General features: G+C 41.7%; 1 protein-coding gene across 1 annotated transcript in view; it reads left to right on the top strand.

Moving 5' to 3' along the window:
• The first annotated feature begins 5,322 nt into the window (after positions 1-5,322).
• ATP1B3 (ATPase Na+/K+ transporting subunit beta 3) overlaps positions 5,323-16,874 on the top strand; it is a 54,190-nt gene continuing 42,638 nt past the window's right edge. The window contains exon 1 of the mRNA XM_053600768.1: positions 5,323-5,632. Within this exon, the coding sequence (XP_053456743.1) occupies positions 5,524-5,632 (109 nt within the window). The 5' untranslated portion in view covers positions 5,323-5,523. The remainder of the gene's footprint in view (positions 5,633-16,874) is intronic.

Raw genomic sequence — 16,874 nt, forward strand, 5'->3', positions numbered from 1 at the left:
GATGTATTAGCTTCTCAAGTTTTCCTAAGGTCACTAATATTAAAAAAAACCTCTCATTAATTACCTGTTTGTTATGAGGTCAGCCCTTTTTAAAAAATAGACTTTTGAAAACTGTTACATCTATACCTTCTTTGGTTTTTTTTTTTCAGCTAACTGCAGCCAGGTGAGGTGGCTCACTCCTGTAGTCCTAGCACTCTGGGAGGCTGAATTGGGTGGATCGCTTGAGCTCAGGAGTTTGAGACTAGCCTGAGCAAGAATGAGACCCCAACTCTACTAAAAATACCTGTGCATTATGGCAGGTGCCTGTAGTTCCAGATACTCTGGAGGGTGAGGCAAGAGGATCACTGAGCCCCAGAGTTTGAGGTTGCTGTGAGCTATGATGCCACCCAGGAGAACAAATAAATACATTAAATAAATAAATAAATATTTTTCAACTAACTGACCCAGAGAAACATGTATCAAGAAATTTGGTTATCCTTTGCCCTCAGTTTTTAAAAAAAATTCTATTATGGAAAACATCAAGCATATACAAAGTAAACAAAGTGTAATGAACCTTATCACTTGTCAACCTAAAAGAAAGAACAGAGGCAGAATTAATGTACAGAGTTTATTTAGACAAAGGTTGAGGACTACAGCCTGGGACATATTAATACTCCCAGGGAACAAAAAAGAGGCTGACATGTCTTTAAAAAGAATGAATCAGGAGAAGAGGCCAATCACAAAATTTGTCAGGAATTCTCATTGGTTTACACAAATAACCTGGGTTAGTGATTGGCCATACACTGGTGAATAAGAGCGCATGTGGCAGTCAGTTCTAGCACCTCGCCAGCGTGGCAAGTGGCTAAGAAGTAATTATTTAGCTAAAGGGGGAGCAAAGTGACTGTGACTATTGCTTTATCCCACTGCCTCTCTGAGCCTGGTAATTTAATGGGGGTCATATTCCTCAGATAAAAGGTTTCTTCTTCTCCCCCACACCTAACTTCAAAAGACCAATATTCTGCCATTCTTATTCACTCCACTCCACTTACTCCTGAACATTTTTATAACTAAGTTATTAAGTAAATGATCTTTCACACTGAGTTGGTCATTTGAATTTATTTTTCATAAAATAAATTATCATGTTAGATCCATCATAAACTTTTTGTAAAATACCTAATGTAATAGTTGACAGTATTTAATATATAATGATGACAACCCAACAACTATCATTTACAGAGCAGTTTATACACCAGATACTATGTTCATGCTTTACAAACACTAGTTCATTTAACTTACGATGATCAATAAATGCAAGTCTTCTGCCCTTTATTTATTTTTTATTAAATCATAGCTGTGTACATTAATGTGATCATGGGGCACCATACACTGGTTTTATAGACTGTTTGACACATTTTCATCACACTGGTTAACATAGCCTTCCTGGCATTTTCTTAGTTATTGTGTTAAGACATTTACATTCTACATTTACTAAGTTTCACATGTACACTTGTAAGATGCACCGCAGGTGTGTCTTCTGCCCTTTAATCTGCACAGAACACAGAAACGTTGTTTGTTAAAGGATTATTAAAAGCATTCAGTATTAAAATCAGTTGTGTGGAAATGGACATTGCTTTGTGAAAAGGTGTAGGTATTCCTGACTGGGTTTCTCAGACATAGGAAAATGCCAACACAATTATTCCTGCTGCTTGTGGGAAGAACTGTTTCTAAAGAAATCTTATGATCGGCTCGGTGCCTGTAGCACAGTGATTACAGTGCCAGCCACATACACCAAGGCTAGTGGGTTTGAATCTAGCTTGGGCCAGCTAAACAATAATGACAACTGCAATAAAAAATAGCCAGGTGTTGCGGTAGTCCCGGCTACTTGGGAGGCTGAGGCAAGAGAATCATTTATGCCCAAGAGTTTGAGGTTGCTGTGAGCAGTGAAACCACTGCACTCTACAGAAAGCGAGTAGTGAGACTCTGTCTCAAAAAAAAAAAAAGGAAATCTTATTATCTACTCTCTGAAGGACAAATAATGGCTTTTCAGTGTGTACCACTGTCACATTAGCTATAACATCAAGTTACAAATAAGACACTATAGAAGAGCTCAACACTTTTTTCTAAACACAAAATTCAGAAATTCAGGAATGAAACTAAGCGTTTTAGTAAACTATCTTGTTTATGCCCATAGAAAGTAGAGGCTGGATCCCGCTATGTGTAGAGCATGCTCGATGAGAGTGGCCCTCTTGTGTTTCTTTATTCTGCCTCACTCAGCTTTGTGGAATTTCCTTAGAGTTCTGCCATTGTTCACTATAGAGGAAATACTGAGTGATAGTGGAGAGATGGGTATTGGAATCCAGATATGGTCATTTGATAGCTTTTTGATCTTGGGTGAGTTACTTAATTTCTCTAAACAACAGTTTCTTCATTTACGATAAATACAGAAGCAGTATCTCCCAATTAGGGTATTTGTGAAGAATAAGAAATAAATCACAGGGCGGTGCCTGTGGCTCAATGAGTAGGGCGCCGGCTCCATATACTGAGGGTAGCAGGTTCAAACCTGGCCCCGGCCAAACTGCAACAAAAATAGCCAGGCTTTGTGGTGGGGGCCTGTAGTCCCAGCTACTCGGGAGGCAAGAGAATCGCCTAAGCCCAAGAGCTGGAGGTTGCTGTGAGCTGTGACACTACAGCACTCTACCAAGGGCGACAAAATGAGACTCTGTCTCTAAAAAGAAAGAAATCACAGTACTCCCAATTAGGGTATTTGTGAAGATTAAGAAATAAATCACACTAAGCAAGTAGTACAGGGCCTGGGACTTTTTAAATTATTTATTAGTGATCTTTATTATTCCTATGGGATTTACAAGTATCCTCTACAGATAGGGCTGTCAGATTTAGCAAATAAAAATACAGCATACATAGTTACATCTGAATTTCAGACAGATAAGAATAATTTTTTAGAATAGCTATGTCCCAAATATTTCATGGAAAATACTTATAGCACAAATTACCCATCATCCATCTGAAATCCAAATTTAAGTGAGCATCCTGCACTTTATCCAGAAAGTTAACTTCTCCTTTAAAAGAGAAACTTAGGGGCACGTGTCCTAGCTTACACCTGTAATCCCAGCACTTTGGGAGGCAGACGTGAGAGGATGGATTGAATTTAGGAATCCCGGATGAGCCTGGCAATAGAGAGTCCTCATCTCTACAAAAATAAAAATAAAGAATTAGCCATTCATGGAGGTACACACCTGTAGTTACAGCTACTTGCCAGGCTGAGGCAGGAGGATCACTTGAGCCCAGGAGTTTGAGGATGCAGTGAGCTATGATGATGCTACTGAACTCTAGCCTGGGCAATAGAGCAAGACCGTGTCTCAAAAAAAAAATTTTTTTTTTTGATGTTTCATCTCATATTTGGTAGGCCAACACTTCCCAGTATACTCAGCATTTTCTTTTTCAGGTAATGCTCAAGTGTCATGTATCAGAGCAACAAATGTTTCCATGTTTTGAAGTAGGACTTAACATTTTTGTCAAACTGAAATCTGTTGGGTATAGTACTGGACTGAGCTAATCATGATGTTAAAACTGCTTACTGAATTATATTTGTATTTAAATTCTTATTTGGAAAACCACAAAGCTCTAAGTATGAAAGTCATATTAAAGACCATGAAATATATACGAATGATAAATCTTTGACAGCAGTCAATATCTTTGAAAGACTATCTCATGCTTTTGTTTACCATGTTTTTTTCTGTATATACTGGGTTAGCACACACACTAAATAAAGCAGTTAGGTTTTATATTTTATTGTAGACCTTCTATCTTCTCTCTTACCCAAACTAAAAAGGCTGCTATCAAATCTACCCCTCTTTCAGACCTCCTCTGACTTGTTACGTTATGGAGATAAAAAATAATTAACTACTTACATTCTTCGTTTCAACTTTGGCTCTGATCTAAAGAAATGCATCCTAGTCTGCTTGCATGTGGTGTTTTGCTATTTCTAATACTAATTTCATGCCAAACTTTCCAAAACACTTCTGCAAATATTTTAGTGTCATTAGCTCAAAAGTAACTGGATTTGGGGTATTGTTTCCAAGCTTCTAAGTAGAAATTTAGCTTTCGTAAGCACGCACACAATTACTTTATAAGAATATATTCTACCTCTTTTCCATTTGTGTAAGGCACAATTCATAATTTCTTGCTTAGATAATAAGTGAGGAAAAAAGAAGAATTTCTTTACCCATTTACTCCTACGTGCTTATAAAGCATTTGCAGGCTGTGTTTAAAATTCCAGAAGGATTATTCATCATTCCAAACAATAAGATGTGTGTTACATATCTCCATTCATAACTTTTATTTGCTAATAAAACAGAAACAATGCTCTATCTCTTTTTTCTAAAAAAAAAACCACCTTCTGCCCAAACTCCTATTTACGTCTTTTTCTTCCGTCGCGGCAGTCCAACAGGACGGTACTCTCCAGCTCCACCTCGCGTAGACAAATGCTGACTGCACCCTCAGCTCCGTCCCAGGGCAGCGTCCACTACAGTGGAAAAACGAAAAGCCAGTAACTTTATTTAGGCAACAAATACTAAACTAAGTACTGATTGCCTGTAGATTAACAATCGAAGTGTCTTGAGCAGAAGCGGACGACTTCAAATAGACGAGAACCTTAGGAAAGCATGAATATTGATTCCACTGATAAATTCAACTGAATCTGGAGAAATTATATTCCATTTAATTAATACGGGCATATTTAGAATGAAATGCCCATTGACCCGAGATTCCTGGTTAAAAACTACACTCTGAGCAGCAGCTTGTACTTAACACACACTAGGACACCCTCCCGAGACCCTACGGCAGAGTCTTTTAGAAACGTCATAGAGCACAGAGGAGAACGCCCCGAGACGGTCTGCGAGGCAGTTCGGGGAGGCGGTGGTTAAGCCCCGTCTGGACCAGGATGACTCGGGCCGCCCGGAGTCGTTTCCGCGCTCTGCTCGTCCGCGCCGCCGCCGCCAGCAGCGCCTCCCCGGAGCCAGGGCGCCCGGCACGCCCGGGAAACCCAGTGCCCCGGGGAAGCCGGCGGGTCAGGGCGCACACCTTTCGCTTACTATAAATGTGCGCGCTGGAGCCCTTAGCATTCCTGCACCGTGTACCGCGTAACTAACTCCAGCTCCCTCCGGCCCGGGCCGAGCGAAGCCGAGGCTTCGGCGAGGCGGGGCGGGGCGGGGCGGGGCGGGGCGTCCGCACAGCCTCGGACTGCGCCCCAGCCGCCGGCGGGAGGCGGTAGCGGCGGCGGCGCGGGGCCGAGCGGCGCGGGGATTGGCTGCGGCGGGCTGAGACGTCAGGCTCCCGCGGCCCGAGCGGCTGCTCGGCCCGGCGCGCGGCAGTCGGCTCGAGTACTCCCGGTAAGGAGGAGGTGTCCTCGGCCGTCCCGCCTCCGCTGCTGTCGCCGGGCTGCGCCGCTAGCCCGGACGCGCCTCCGCGCCCCCCGCCGCCTCCACCCCAGCGGCCGCAGCTCCCCTCGCCGTCCGCGCGCACACCATGACGAAGAAGGAGAAGAAGTCCCTCAACCAAAGCCTGACCGACTGGAAGCTCTTCCTCTACAACCCGACCACCAAAGAGTTCCTGGGGCGCACCGCCAAGAGCTGGGGTGAGCGGGCTGCCGTTGGGCGCCCGGGGCCGGCCGCGGTCCGGAGGGCGCCGGGCGGGGTCGGGTGGGAAAGGAAAGGCGGGAGGCGGCTCCCCTCGCCGGGGTCGCGGGTGTCGCCAGGCCCTCCGCCGCCCGCGGGGCTCTGGCCCGGGACCTCTCGGCTCCATTCATTTCTCGCCGCGCCGGGGGGGACCGGCCGCCGGCGGCTACCGAGGGCCCGCGGGCATCCCCGGCAGGGCCGCGCCGCCTCCTTCCTCCCGGCCCGGAGCGGGCGCACGTGCTGCCCGGGCCTTGGGCCCCGAGCGGCGCCGGAAGCCGGGGACCCCTGCCCCGAGGCGGCCCGGGGCGAGCCGGGGCCGAGCGCCCGGGCCTCCTTTGTACCGAGCGCGCCGGCCGGCGGAGGCCCTGGCGAAGGCGCCCGGCCCGCCGAGCGGTTCGGGGAAGCCAGACCCTGCCCCACGCCTGGGGAGAGGAAATTTCCACTCCCGCCGCTATCTTGTGACTCGTCCACGCTGCCGCCGCGACGGTCGGCGGAGTGCGAGTGAGTGTGGAGTGTGGGTGTGGGTCGCATGAGCGCCTCGCGGGGACTTAATCACAGAAGTACATTGTCCAGGGAAACGCGCTAGAATTGGGGCAGTAAAAGGCCCTTAAAAAGGTTGTTTCTTCCCTAACTTATCTGTAATTACAGAGGTTTTCTTCTTTTCATGTTTACTTCTTAGGGGAAAGTAAATCCTGTCTCAACAGCGAAGTTTTGTTTTTTTTTTCTGTGCCTTCGAAACATGTGAGTGATGTTTAGTATGTTAGCTTTTTTTTTTTTCTATGCGTGAGCTCTTTGTTTTAAAAGAAATATTTAAACCACCTACCAGCGTAGGGCGGCTTTAGGATGCCTCTTTTTGAAAAATTGTATTATTGTCTGAATACAGACTAGGGTTTTTTTTTTTCTTTATTCTTAGTGAACTAATTGTACTTTTTTTTTAACTTTTGGAAAATATTTTGTTGATGGGTCTTGACCTTTTTTTTTTTCTGGGTGGGAATAAAGTTCTAGAGTTCAGAGCTATTTGGCCACATTTTTAAGAGAAGTATGAAGAGAGTAGTTAATTAGCTGTGACTCAGAAAATAAACTGTTGTTGCTGACTGAGATGGGTTCCTCCAGGTGGGAAGGGGACTGTGAAGTCCCGTCACGAGGGAGCTTTAGCCCCACCCATTTTAGGGATGAGAAAAATAAGACTCTGGGAGGTTCTGATTTTTGCCTTGTGTAAAATGACATATTCCTCGGAGTCAGGGAAAGAACCCAGTCCTTTAATCCTACTTCAGTGGTTGTGTTATTTTACAGATATCTTACCTACCTCCAAGTGGGGCCCCTCAGCTCAATCTGTTTATTAAAGGGTTTGTTCTGTAAAGTTTGGATTCAGTAAAAAGGCTGCACCCAGGGATCCAAAAGGCCATTTTTGTGGCCCCAAGGCCTCACATTCACCACCCCTGCTTAGATCTTGCATTGGGAGATAAATGGAACAAAATGATGAACAATCATCAATCTTTATTGATTTATGATACCAAATATTTGCAGAGTAAAGTTTTGAGTGGTGGAGAGGAATTAATTCTTGTAGCTACCTACCTACCTTGGAGCGTTCCCATTTCCAGTACTCTGTAGCTTTACCCTGTGTTAAAATGACATTTCTTACTGCAGATTACGTCCTTTAACCTTTGCGTTATATGATCTGGGGTGGAGATTTTATTGGGTGTATGCATCTGAAGAGATAACATGTGCACATTTTATCAATGTATAGGGTGAGGTTTAAGGGCTGTAAGAGTAGTACAAGTAAAGTTGGAAATAGGTTTGGAAGTGATTGTAAGTATTAATTTTATCAGGGAATAATAAATCACTGTGCTTATCGTAATAATAGTAAGCCAGTGCTGAATGGCATAAATTGCTGGAAATTATCCATAATCTTATCCCAACACATCCCTCTAAGACAGCGGTTCTCAAGCTGTGGGTCGCAGCCCACAGGAACTGAATTAAAAGGCCGCGGCATTAGGAAGGTTGAGAACCACTGCTCTAAGGATTTGTGAAGGAGTGGCCAGGGGGCTGAGATTCTTACATACTCAGCTCCCTAAGCTGTGTACCCCAGAGCACCTCTGTGCAGACAAGGGATACCTTGTTTCAGTTCTTAAAAGGCAAGATCAGTTCGGAGAGCTGTGTACCTGTGGAGATAATGTCTGCCAGGAGAGGGGTCTTTTTCTAATTCTCATGGACACATGTGTAGGCTACCTGTTTGATCTCACAACCTCAGAGATACTATTAACATTGTCAGGTATAACTTTCTGAAATGTATATAACATGTGATTTCACTGTTTTGTGAAAAGGTTGTATCTTCTTGTGTTAATAAAGATCTGTATCACCATATTTTTCAGTTAAAACATTTTTTTTTTTTTCTTAAAGAGACAAGCTCACTATGTCCCAGCCTGGAATTGAACTCCTGGGCTCAAGTGATCCTCCAGCCTCAGCCTCCTGCTTAGCTGGGACTACAGGCAGGCACTGAGCCTGAGCCTGGCTAAATGTCACCATCTTAATAGTTGACTGGAGTTCCATTGTGCAATTAGAGAAATTCTGTGATTTTTTTTCCTACCCTATTTGTATGTACTTCTTCCTTCCTTCCATTCCCTTCACACTTGCATGTACAGTTTTGCAAATTTATTTCTTTGGGATGTGTTTGTGCTGGTGGAATTTCTGGGCCACTTCATGTGTACTTTTTACATTTTGAAAACATATTGTTATAGTACCTTCTGAAAAGTTCCTATCAACTTACACTTCCCCAGTGTATAGTAATGTCTCATACCTTCATCAGCACTGAAGCTATTCTTAACTGGGTTGTCTCTTGTAAAAATTACATTTTTTGGTAACAGTTATTTTTAAAAAAGCCCTTTGTCATTTTTGTAAATTTTTTCTTCTAGTTGTCTTTTTTACTTTTTTAATCATAAATTTAATGTAGGTGGTGGGAGGAAAAAAAGTGTCTTTTTTTGACATTGTAATGCTGCTGGGTCTGCTGGTATGGTTTTCTACCCCCAAGATTTTATTTATAAAGATGGTCATTTAAGATTTTTTCTGGTTTTTACATTTAAATCTTTTGTCCCATTTTGATCTGCGGTTCCTCCCCGCGTGCATTGAATACATTAAGAAGCCCACACATGTAAAAGGAAATTTTGCTCTTTACATTTGGGCTACACTAAAAATATTGCATGTTACATCACACTGCCTTATTTGAAACAGTTACATAAATATTTGGAGTAACTACTTCAGTGTACATTTGGCTAATATCTTACATGTGGTTACAGCAGTTTCAGAATGCTTACATACACACGTTACCTCATTTGATTTTCCCAACCATCTTCTAACAGAGACTAGGTGGGGTATCCAAGTATACCTAGAGCTGGTTTTTCAAACTGAACCATAAGTCTACATCAGTAGTAAGTAGCTGCTGTTTATGAAAACACAGGACAAAGGAAACTTCACACATAGTGGCTAATGTTGCAAAATTTTAAATAATGTAAGTGCATTAAATACAATTAGAGTCAAAATAGTGAAGCTTGCCATCTGCTGTTTTTAAACTATAGGTAGTAGGCCATGTTTTGCCATTAACATTTTTAAATAATGAAATAGAAGAGTAAAAATATAAGTTTCTTCTATCTAGAGAAAAGTGTTGTTTCATAAAATTTTTGTATATTTTGTATATATACCCTGATGTAAAATATATTTATTTGCTACTGTGGCTCATAATTGAAAAGTCTTGAAAGGCTCTAATCTATCCCATGTCCTCATTTCATAAGTGAAGAAAAATGAACCTACAAATTATCTGACTTCTAAAATTCACTCAGTGAGTTAGTGATAGAATCCTTGAGCCAAGGGTGGGAAACCTTTTCATGTTAGAAGTCTGCATTAATTTAGATGTGATCAAATAAGGCCACATGCAAGAAACTTCAATTAGATACGCTTAAAAATGTAATAATCTAACTACTGTGTACTTAGTAATTTCAAAGAATGAAACTTTGTTAAAGTTCACCTTTTAATGAGGTTTATTTTGTCTGCTTTTTATTGGAAAGCATCTGAATATTTGGTTGTAGCGTGGAGATCCAAAGTTTCAGTTGCTCTTCTAGCTGGGTGATCAGTCATTTGTGACCTTAAGGGAGTTTTGATTTGGGTTAGGTGGGAGAATGTGAATAAGTGGTTGAGAAAACATTTTTCTGGCAAGTTGCCAAAGGCATGAATATTCTGCTTTTGTTTGTTTGTTTTAGTTGGATCTTTATTAGAATCAAATAATGACTTTAAAATGTCATCTATCGAGAGCTCACATCAGTTCCATCTGTAGCTCCTTACTCTGGTGATACCAACTGGGTGAGGCTGAAATGCTAATTTGAGTGTGATGTCGTAATTCTCAAAGTCAGTGAACCATTTATTGTATTCTTCAATTAATAGGTCCAGAATAGCTATGCTTTCCTTAGGTGATTCTCATTATCATCCTGCTCATCAATAGCCTTTGCTAACCGGGGAAAATGTTCATCTAAAATTTTCTTTTACAGACATCTTTTGAAAAAAGATCGTTTTCCTGAAAAGCTTGGATATTTTTGCCACATGTTATATATAGATTTAGTTTTATCTTGCAAAGAATTATTCAGGTCATTTTGATTTGACATGACCTCACACAGAAATGCTACATTTCTATAGAAATCTTCTTTCAGTAATTTCACACTGCTGATTCTCCTCTTCATAAAATTTTAGCCAACACCTACCCTGCCAGTGCCATTAGGACTGTAGAAAAATACAGCAAATCCACACTGAGTACTTCATCATTCAACTTTAGCATGTTACAAAGCTGACAATGCTGTTTTGCTTTTGTATGAATATAGTTAACCATACTTATAACTTGTTGCAATGTGTTGCTTAAAATAGTAGCCGGAGCATAGAGATTTTATTGATGCAAGATATAATGAAAACAAATGAGACCATCTTGATCTCTTTATACTTTTTTTTTTTTTTTTTTTGAGTCAGAGTCTCAAGCTGTTGCCCTAGGAAGAGTGCTGTAGGGTCATAGCTCACAGCAACCTCCAACTCTTGGCTCAAGCGATTAATCCTCTTGCCTCAGTTTTTCTATTTTTAGTAGAGACGCTTTTGCTCAGGCAGGTCTGTAACTCATGGGCTCAAGCTATCCACCTGCCTTGGCCTCCCAGACTGCTAGGATTATGGGCATGAGCCACTGTACCCAGCCTGTTTATACTTTTTTTATCTGTGCAATAAACACTTCATGTTTTCCTGTCATAGAAGGTGCACCATCTGTACATGTACTCATTAAATTTACCAGATTCACCCCAACTTCACAACATTTATCTTGAAAGTTGTTGAAGATACCTGTTCTCCATTCTTGAAAGTTGTTCTATTCCCAAGAGTACCCAAAGTGAGCAACTCTTCATAGCAAAGAAAATCTTCTGTTATGATGAAAATATTTCAAATGGTATATAAAACTAGCACATTGTACCCCATTATTGCATTAATGTACACAGCTGTGATTTAATTTGAAAAAAAAAATTCTTGTTACGACCCAAATGAAGTATAAAACATGTACCAAGTTGGTATTAGCAGTTGATTCATCCGAAGCGATTGAGTAGTATATATTTTCCTTTTGAAGTAGTGCATGAAGTTGTTCTGTTAAGTTGAAAGCTAATTCATACTGCTGATCAGTTACGGTTCTCCTTGAAAGAGGCAGTTGTTTATACTTTGAAGTGTTACAAGGTCTCAACATCCTACACCTTGGACAGTGTGCTCTTTCACAATTTATGCGTCACTGAATGGCTTCCCTTTTCCCCCAAATATTTACTCTCTAAGTTGCTTCAGTGGCATTATTTCCAGGTCTTATTGCTATTTGGAAGAATTGTCTTTACTTTTGATTTTTTTAATTTCTGCAATACAACTCTTCATACCTCTCCCTCTTGTTTAAAATATTTGTGGGCCTGGCTCAGCACCTGTGGCTCAAGCAGCTAAGGTGCCAGCCTCATAGAAATGAGCTGGCAGGTTCGAATCCAGCCCGGGCCTGCTAAACAACAAATATGTCTGCAACCAAATAATAGCCGGGCGTTGTGGCAGGCGCTTATAATCCCAGCTACTTGGGAGGCGGAGGCAGGAGAATCACTTGAGCTCAGGAGTTGGAGGTTGCTGTGAGCTGATGCCACTGCACTCTACCCAGGGTGACAGCTTGAGGCTCTGTCTCAAAAAAAAAAAAAAAAATTGTGGTCCTTATGAGTTTTATATGCTGATGAGCATTGGATTTCTTTTATGATGATATTGTAGTATCACAAAGCAAGCAAATCATCTTATCTTTAGTGGAAACAAGATAGTAATGCAATTCCCAATCCTCATTGAAAAATCAGTGTTGTTCTTTCAACATTCTCTTGGTCCTCTTTGGCACAAAGGGCTGTTGAGCTGTGAGGCTGGTGCACATATTCCACTTCACATGGTACGTGATTATCAAAAGATGATAACAGACTAGCATATTTGACCCCCTAAACTCTAGACAACCAGCCTTGTGCAGTCGCGGTGCCCGCTGGTAGTGGCACCAGGTGGGTGACGGAAGTTAGAACTATAGTAAATCATGAGCATGGCAGCCGTTCATTTAGCCTTTGTGGCTCACTAATGTCCTAATTGTGCCAGTCAGTCTGGGAGGAGTATTTCTTTGAAGCTTATTTTTATCTTTGGTATTTTAAGTATGTCCATTTTTAAAATAAAATATAAAAGATGAACAAATGTATTAATAAAAATCGAAGGATTTGTTCAGTAAATTTGGATTCAGTCAAAAGGCATTTAAGACTGTGGGTTCCCCATCTTTGTTTGGGCCTTTAGAATCTAAGGCCAGAGGTTTTATTTCTTCTCTTAAAACTATGCCATGGTATGTGTCAGTAAATGCATTATATTACTATTAACTTAAAACTCAAGTTGACTGATTTCCAAGTATACTTGTGATTCTGGTCCAAAACTCTTAGCATGTGTATTTTGTTCATGTATTTTTTCTTTTATTATACATCCATGAAATGCCATTTTCTCAGTCACCTTTTGAGTCATGCCTCAGTAAATGCTCTGCGTTGGAGATCGGACTCCATTCCATCTTGGGTATGTGACTATAGGGGAGAAGGCAAGTATGTTTATTTTTCAAGTATCACACTGTTTTGTAAGGTGGTGTTCTTTGTTCTGTGGAGTATGACATTAAAGAAACTTAAAAGCCTTACAAAAATATACACTGTTGGGAAAGTAATAGGACTTGCCTTACCCTGTGTGCAGGCTGTAGTGCAGGTCAGTGGTGGATGTGGGTGGTAGCCGCAGAGCAGGGCAGGTTCATAGCTATCACCCAGCAGGAGAGACAGCCCTTATGGACTGCCCAAGAACAGTCCCATACAGGAAGGCAGAGAAGGGAGTGTATTTATGTGTTGTGTTGTGATGCCACTGTAAATAGGGTAGCATGTGCTTTAGTATTATTAAAGAACAACCTCTGCCCATCCCCAAATTAATTTGGTGTCTTTGAAATTGACTTTTTTTCCTTTGAAACACAGAGTTACTATGTCGCCCTCAGTAGAGTGCTGTTGCGTCACAGCTCACAGTAACCTCCAACTCCTGGGCTTAAGTGATTCTCTTGCCTCAGCCTCCCAAGTAGCTGGGACTACAGGCGCCTGCCACAACGCATGGCTATTTTTTTTTTTTTAAATTGCAGTTGTCGTTGTTTGGCAGGCTGGGGCCGGATTCAAACCCGCCAGCTCTGGGTGTATGTAGCTGGCACCCCCGCCACTGAGCCAAGGCGCAGAGCCTTGACTTGTGATTTTATTTCTATAGAATTAAACTAGCTCTATTAAAAGTTTTAAAACTCTTCATCTGGGCTCCACACCTGTAGCACAGTGGTTACGGCGCCAGCCACATACACCAAAGCTGGCGGGTTTGAACCCAGCCAGGGCCAGCTAAACAACAACAACTACAACAAAAAATAGCTGGGCTTTGTGGCAGGCACCTGTAGTCTCAGCTACTTGGGAGGTTGAGGCAAGAGAATCATTTAAGCCCAAGACTTTGAGGTTGCTGTGAGCTGTGACACCATATCACTCTACTGAGGGCAACATAGGGAGACTGTGTCTTAAAAAACAAAAAAAAACCCCTTCATCTATAGTAACTTTTCCATGACTTTATCACCATGTTTAGGGACCACTCATTTAACACTGATTACGTTAGAAGAAAAAACCCATTTAACTCTGAAAGATGAATTTATTGGTTTTTTTTTTGAGACAGAGCCTCAAGCTATTGCCCTGGGTAGAGTGCTGTGGCATCACAGCTCACAGCAACCTCCAACTCCTGGGTGTAAGCGATTCTCTTGCCTCAGCCTCCCAAGTAGTTGGGACTATAGGTGCCCGCCACAACGCCTGGCTATTTTTTGGTTGTAGTTGTCATTGTTTGGCAGGCCTGGGCTGGATTCAAACCTGCCGGCTCTGGTATATGGCCGGCACCTTAGCTGCTTGAGCTATAGGCGATGAGCCACAAATTTTACTTATTGGTTAACATTCCTCTGCTCCCAGTTTAGTCTAGTTGCTTTCTGCACACCACACAGACCTGAAAGAGGGATGCTGAGATGTGTTAACTCTTTAACTGCAGTACCGTCTACATCACCTTGTAAACAGCCCGTTTCCCTTCCTCCACTGAAGTTCTGTCATGCTTGTGTTTGAAATTTTTAAAAACAGCTTCAAGGTCCTTTCTGTCATCTAGGCTCTCAACCTGGCTAAATTGGGGTTGTTCTCTGATATCTCTTGAATCTGTGTAACCCACACATCTATTATTACTACTGCAGTTAATTCAGGAATTAATTTTCTCTGACCTAATCACCACCTCCTACATTCCCACCTCACATGAAAGCATACATTCAGAGGGTGCCCGGCATGTTCCTTTATCCTAGCTTCATAGATTTCATTTTCATGATCCTTAACACTGCCCCCAGCCCTGTCCCACTTTATCAGGATCCCAATCCTTTTCTTACAAACTCTCTGATTAAAAACCTGAAGTACCAGATGAAGATCTTTTGTAATTTTTTCACAGTTGTTCCAAGTTCAAATAAATCATTGGTTTTCCAACTTTTATCTACTGCTTTAAAAAAATGTGATGGTGTTGACTGAGGAGAGTGGGCTCTTAAGGAAAGATCTAAGGAATCAGTTGGAATGATGTGATGTGACACCCCACCCCCCCGCCAGCTATTGGGTTATTTCTACTGATGCAGCTTGGATCATGCTACTCCCCAGACCCTTGAGCTGTGTATGTCCCCCACTGCTTTGAGAAAGTTTAAGTCTCAGAAGCCTGGTGTTCCAGGCTACTGTGTGTTGGCTTGGAGCTTATAACATCGTTACCCACTCTTAGACCTTCTCCGTCACACATCCCATGCTGTGGCCACAGTGGTGTCTCTGCTCCCCTTGGTCTAGAATGACCGCATATTCCATCCCCCCACCCCACCCCCCACTCCCATCTTCATTCTCTGCATAGTAATCATTCCCCACTTACGCCAGCTCTGCCATAAGCCTTCTTGAGATGCACAGGTGGAAATAACACCTTGTGAAACTTAGTATCCTGGATTACTGTGATTTATATATACATTGCTTCTGCTGACTGGATGCTCTCAGAAGGCAAGGTTTACACAGCTGAATTTTTATGTTTCTATAGCATCTAGCACATAGTAAGCATTTTTTTGTTGTTGTTGAGCAGATTGTTACTTAATCAGTTTCTGCTTGATTGGACTAAAGTTGAGAATGTAATGGGCTAATTGGTATGGCTCCACACTGTGAAAGTCTTATTTGTGGAGTTAAAGTTGTGATTCTTTTTTTAATTTTTATTTTATTATTATTATGTTTAGATGAAGTCTCACTGTCACCTCAGCTAGAGTGCAGTGGTGTCAGCTTGCTCACAGCAACCTCAAGCTCCTGGGCTTAAGAGATCCTCCTGCCTCAGCCTCCCGAGTAGCTGGGACTATAAACATGCATCACCACACCCAGCTCATTTTTCTGTATAAAGACATAATTCTATCACTTAGCTCAGTATAATGATCTTCTAGTAAGTTTGTGAATCATTTTGAAGTTTCCAGGTAAGGCATCATAGTAACAGTGAGCCTGGGTCACATTTATTTCTCCTGAATGCATCTTAGAAATACACCAGTGTACTGAAAAGATGACAAGACTGGAACTCAGAATATAGACCTGAAGCTGAGTTCCACATCTCCACCTAAGCTTAGATAACTCAGAAATCTCTTGGCTGTAGTTTCCTCTAGAAAAAAAGAGAAAAGTTTTATAAGATAGCTTCAAATGTGACTTTGAAATTAAAAACAAAGCCCACATAAGTTCTTTAGAATAGGAGGCAGCAAACTTTAAAGGACCAGATAATTAACAGTTCAGGTTTTGTTGACCATATGGTGTCTGTTGCAGCTACTTAACTCAGCTGTTGTGGCTTAAAAGTGGCCATAGGCAAATGTAAATGAATGGGCCTGGCTGCATTTCAGTATTTTATTTAAGGGCAAAAGGCCTTTAGATTACAAGTTAGTGGTCAGTGTAGGCTGACTCAAGAAATCTGAACTACTTTTAAGTGAGATGTGGACTCTTGACTTTGTTCTTTTTTTCTTTTCATATAGTAGAAGTAACGCGTTTGTTTGAATTTTTACAATACAAATACAAATGTCATCTTCGGCTTCTTCCCTGGGTAACCACTGTTAACTATGTACTGCTTTTTAAATGTAGTATGTGATATATGTCCACTAGCAGATTAAGGTCTGGCAGTTTTCCTATAAAAGTAAATATACACTTACTCCCTGAGCCAGCAGGTTCTACTCCTAGGTGTTTTCATGATCCTTAACACTGCCCCCAGCCTGAGAGAAATGGAAACATGTTCACAGAAACACTTGTATAAAAATGTTCATAGTCGCTCTATTCATAATAATTCCAAACTAGAAACAGCTTAATTTTCCGTCAGCAGGAGAATGGATAAACAAACTGGTGTGTCTGCATAATGGAATACTACTCAACAGTAAAAAGGAATGAACTGCAGAGATGCAAAACACAGATGAGTCTCACAGTTAGGTTGAAGGGGAAAGAAAGCTTTATCACAGAGAGGACATACGATTTTATTTATATGAAATTCTAAAACAAACAGTACTTAACTATGCTGAAAAACAAGCCCAGAATGGTGATTGCT

This window comes from Nycticebus coucang, chromosome 8 (assembly GCF_027406575.1).
Source record: "Nycticebus coucang isolate mNycCou1 chromosome 8, mNycCou1.pri, whole genome shotgun sequence".
In the NCBI taxonomy this organism is placed as follows: domain Eukaryota; kingdom Metazoa; phylum Chordata; class Mammalia; order Primates; family Lorisidae; genus Nycticebus; species Nycticebus coucang.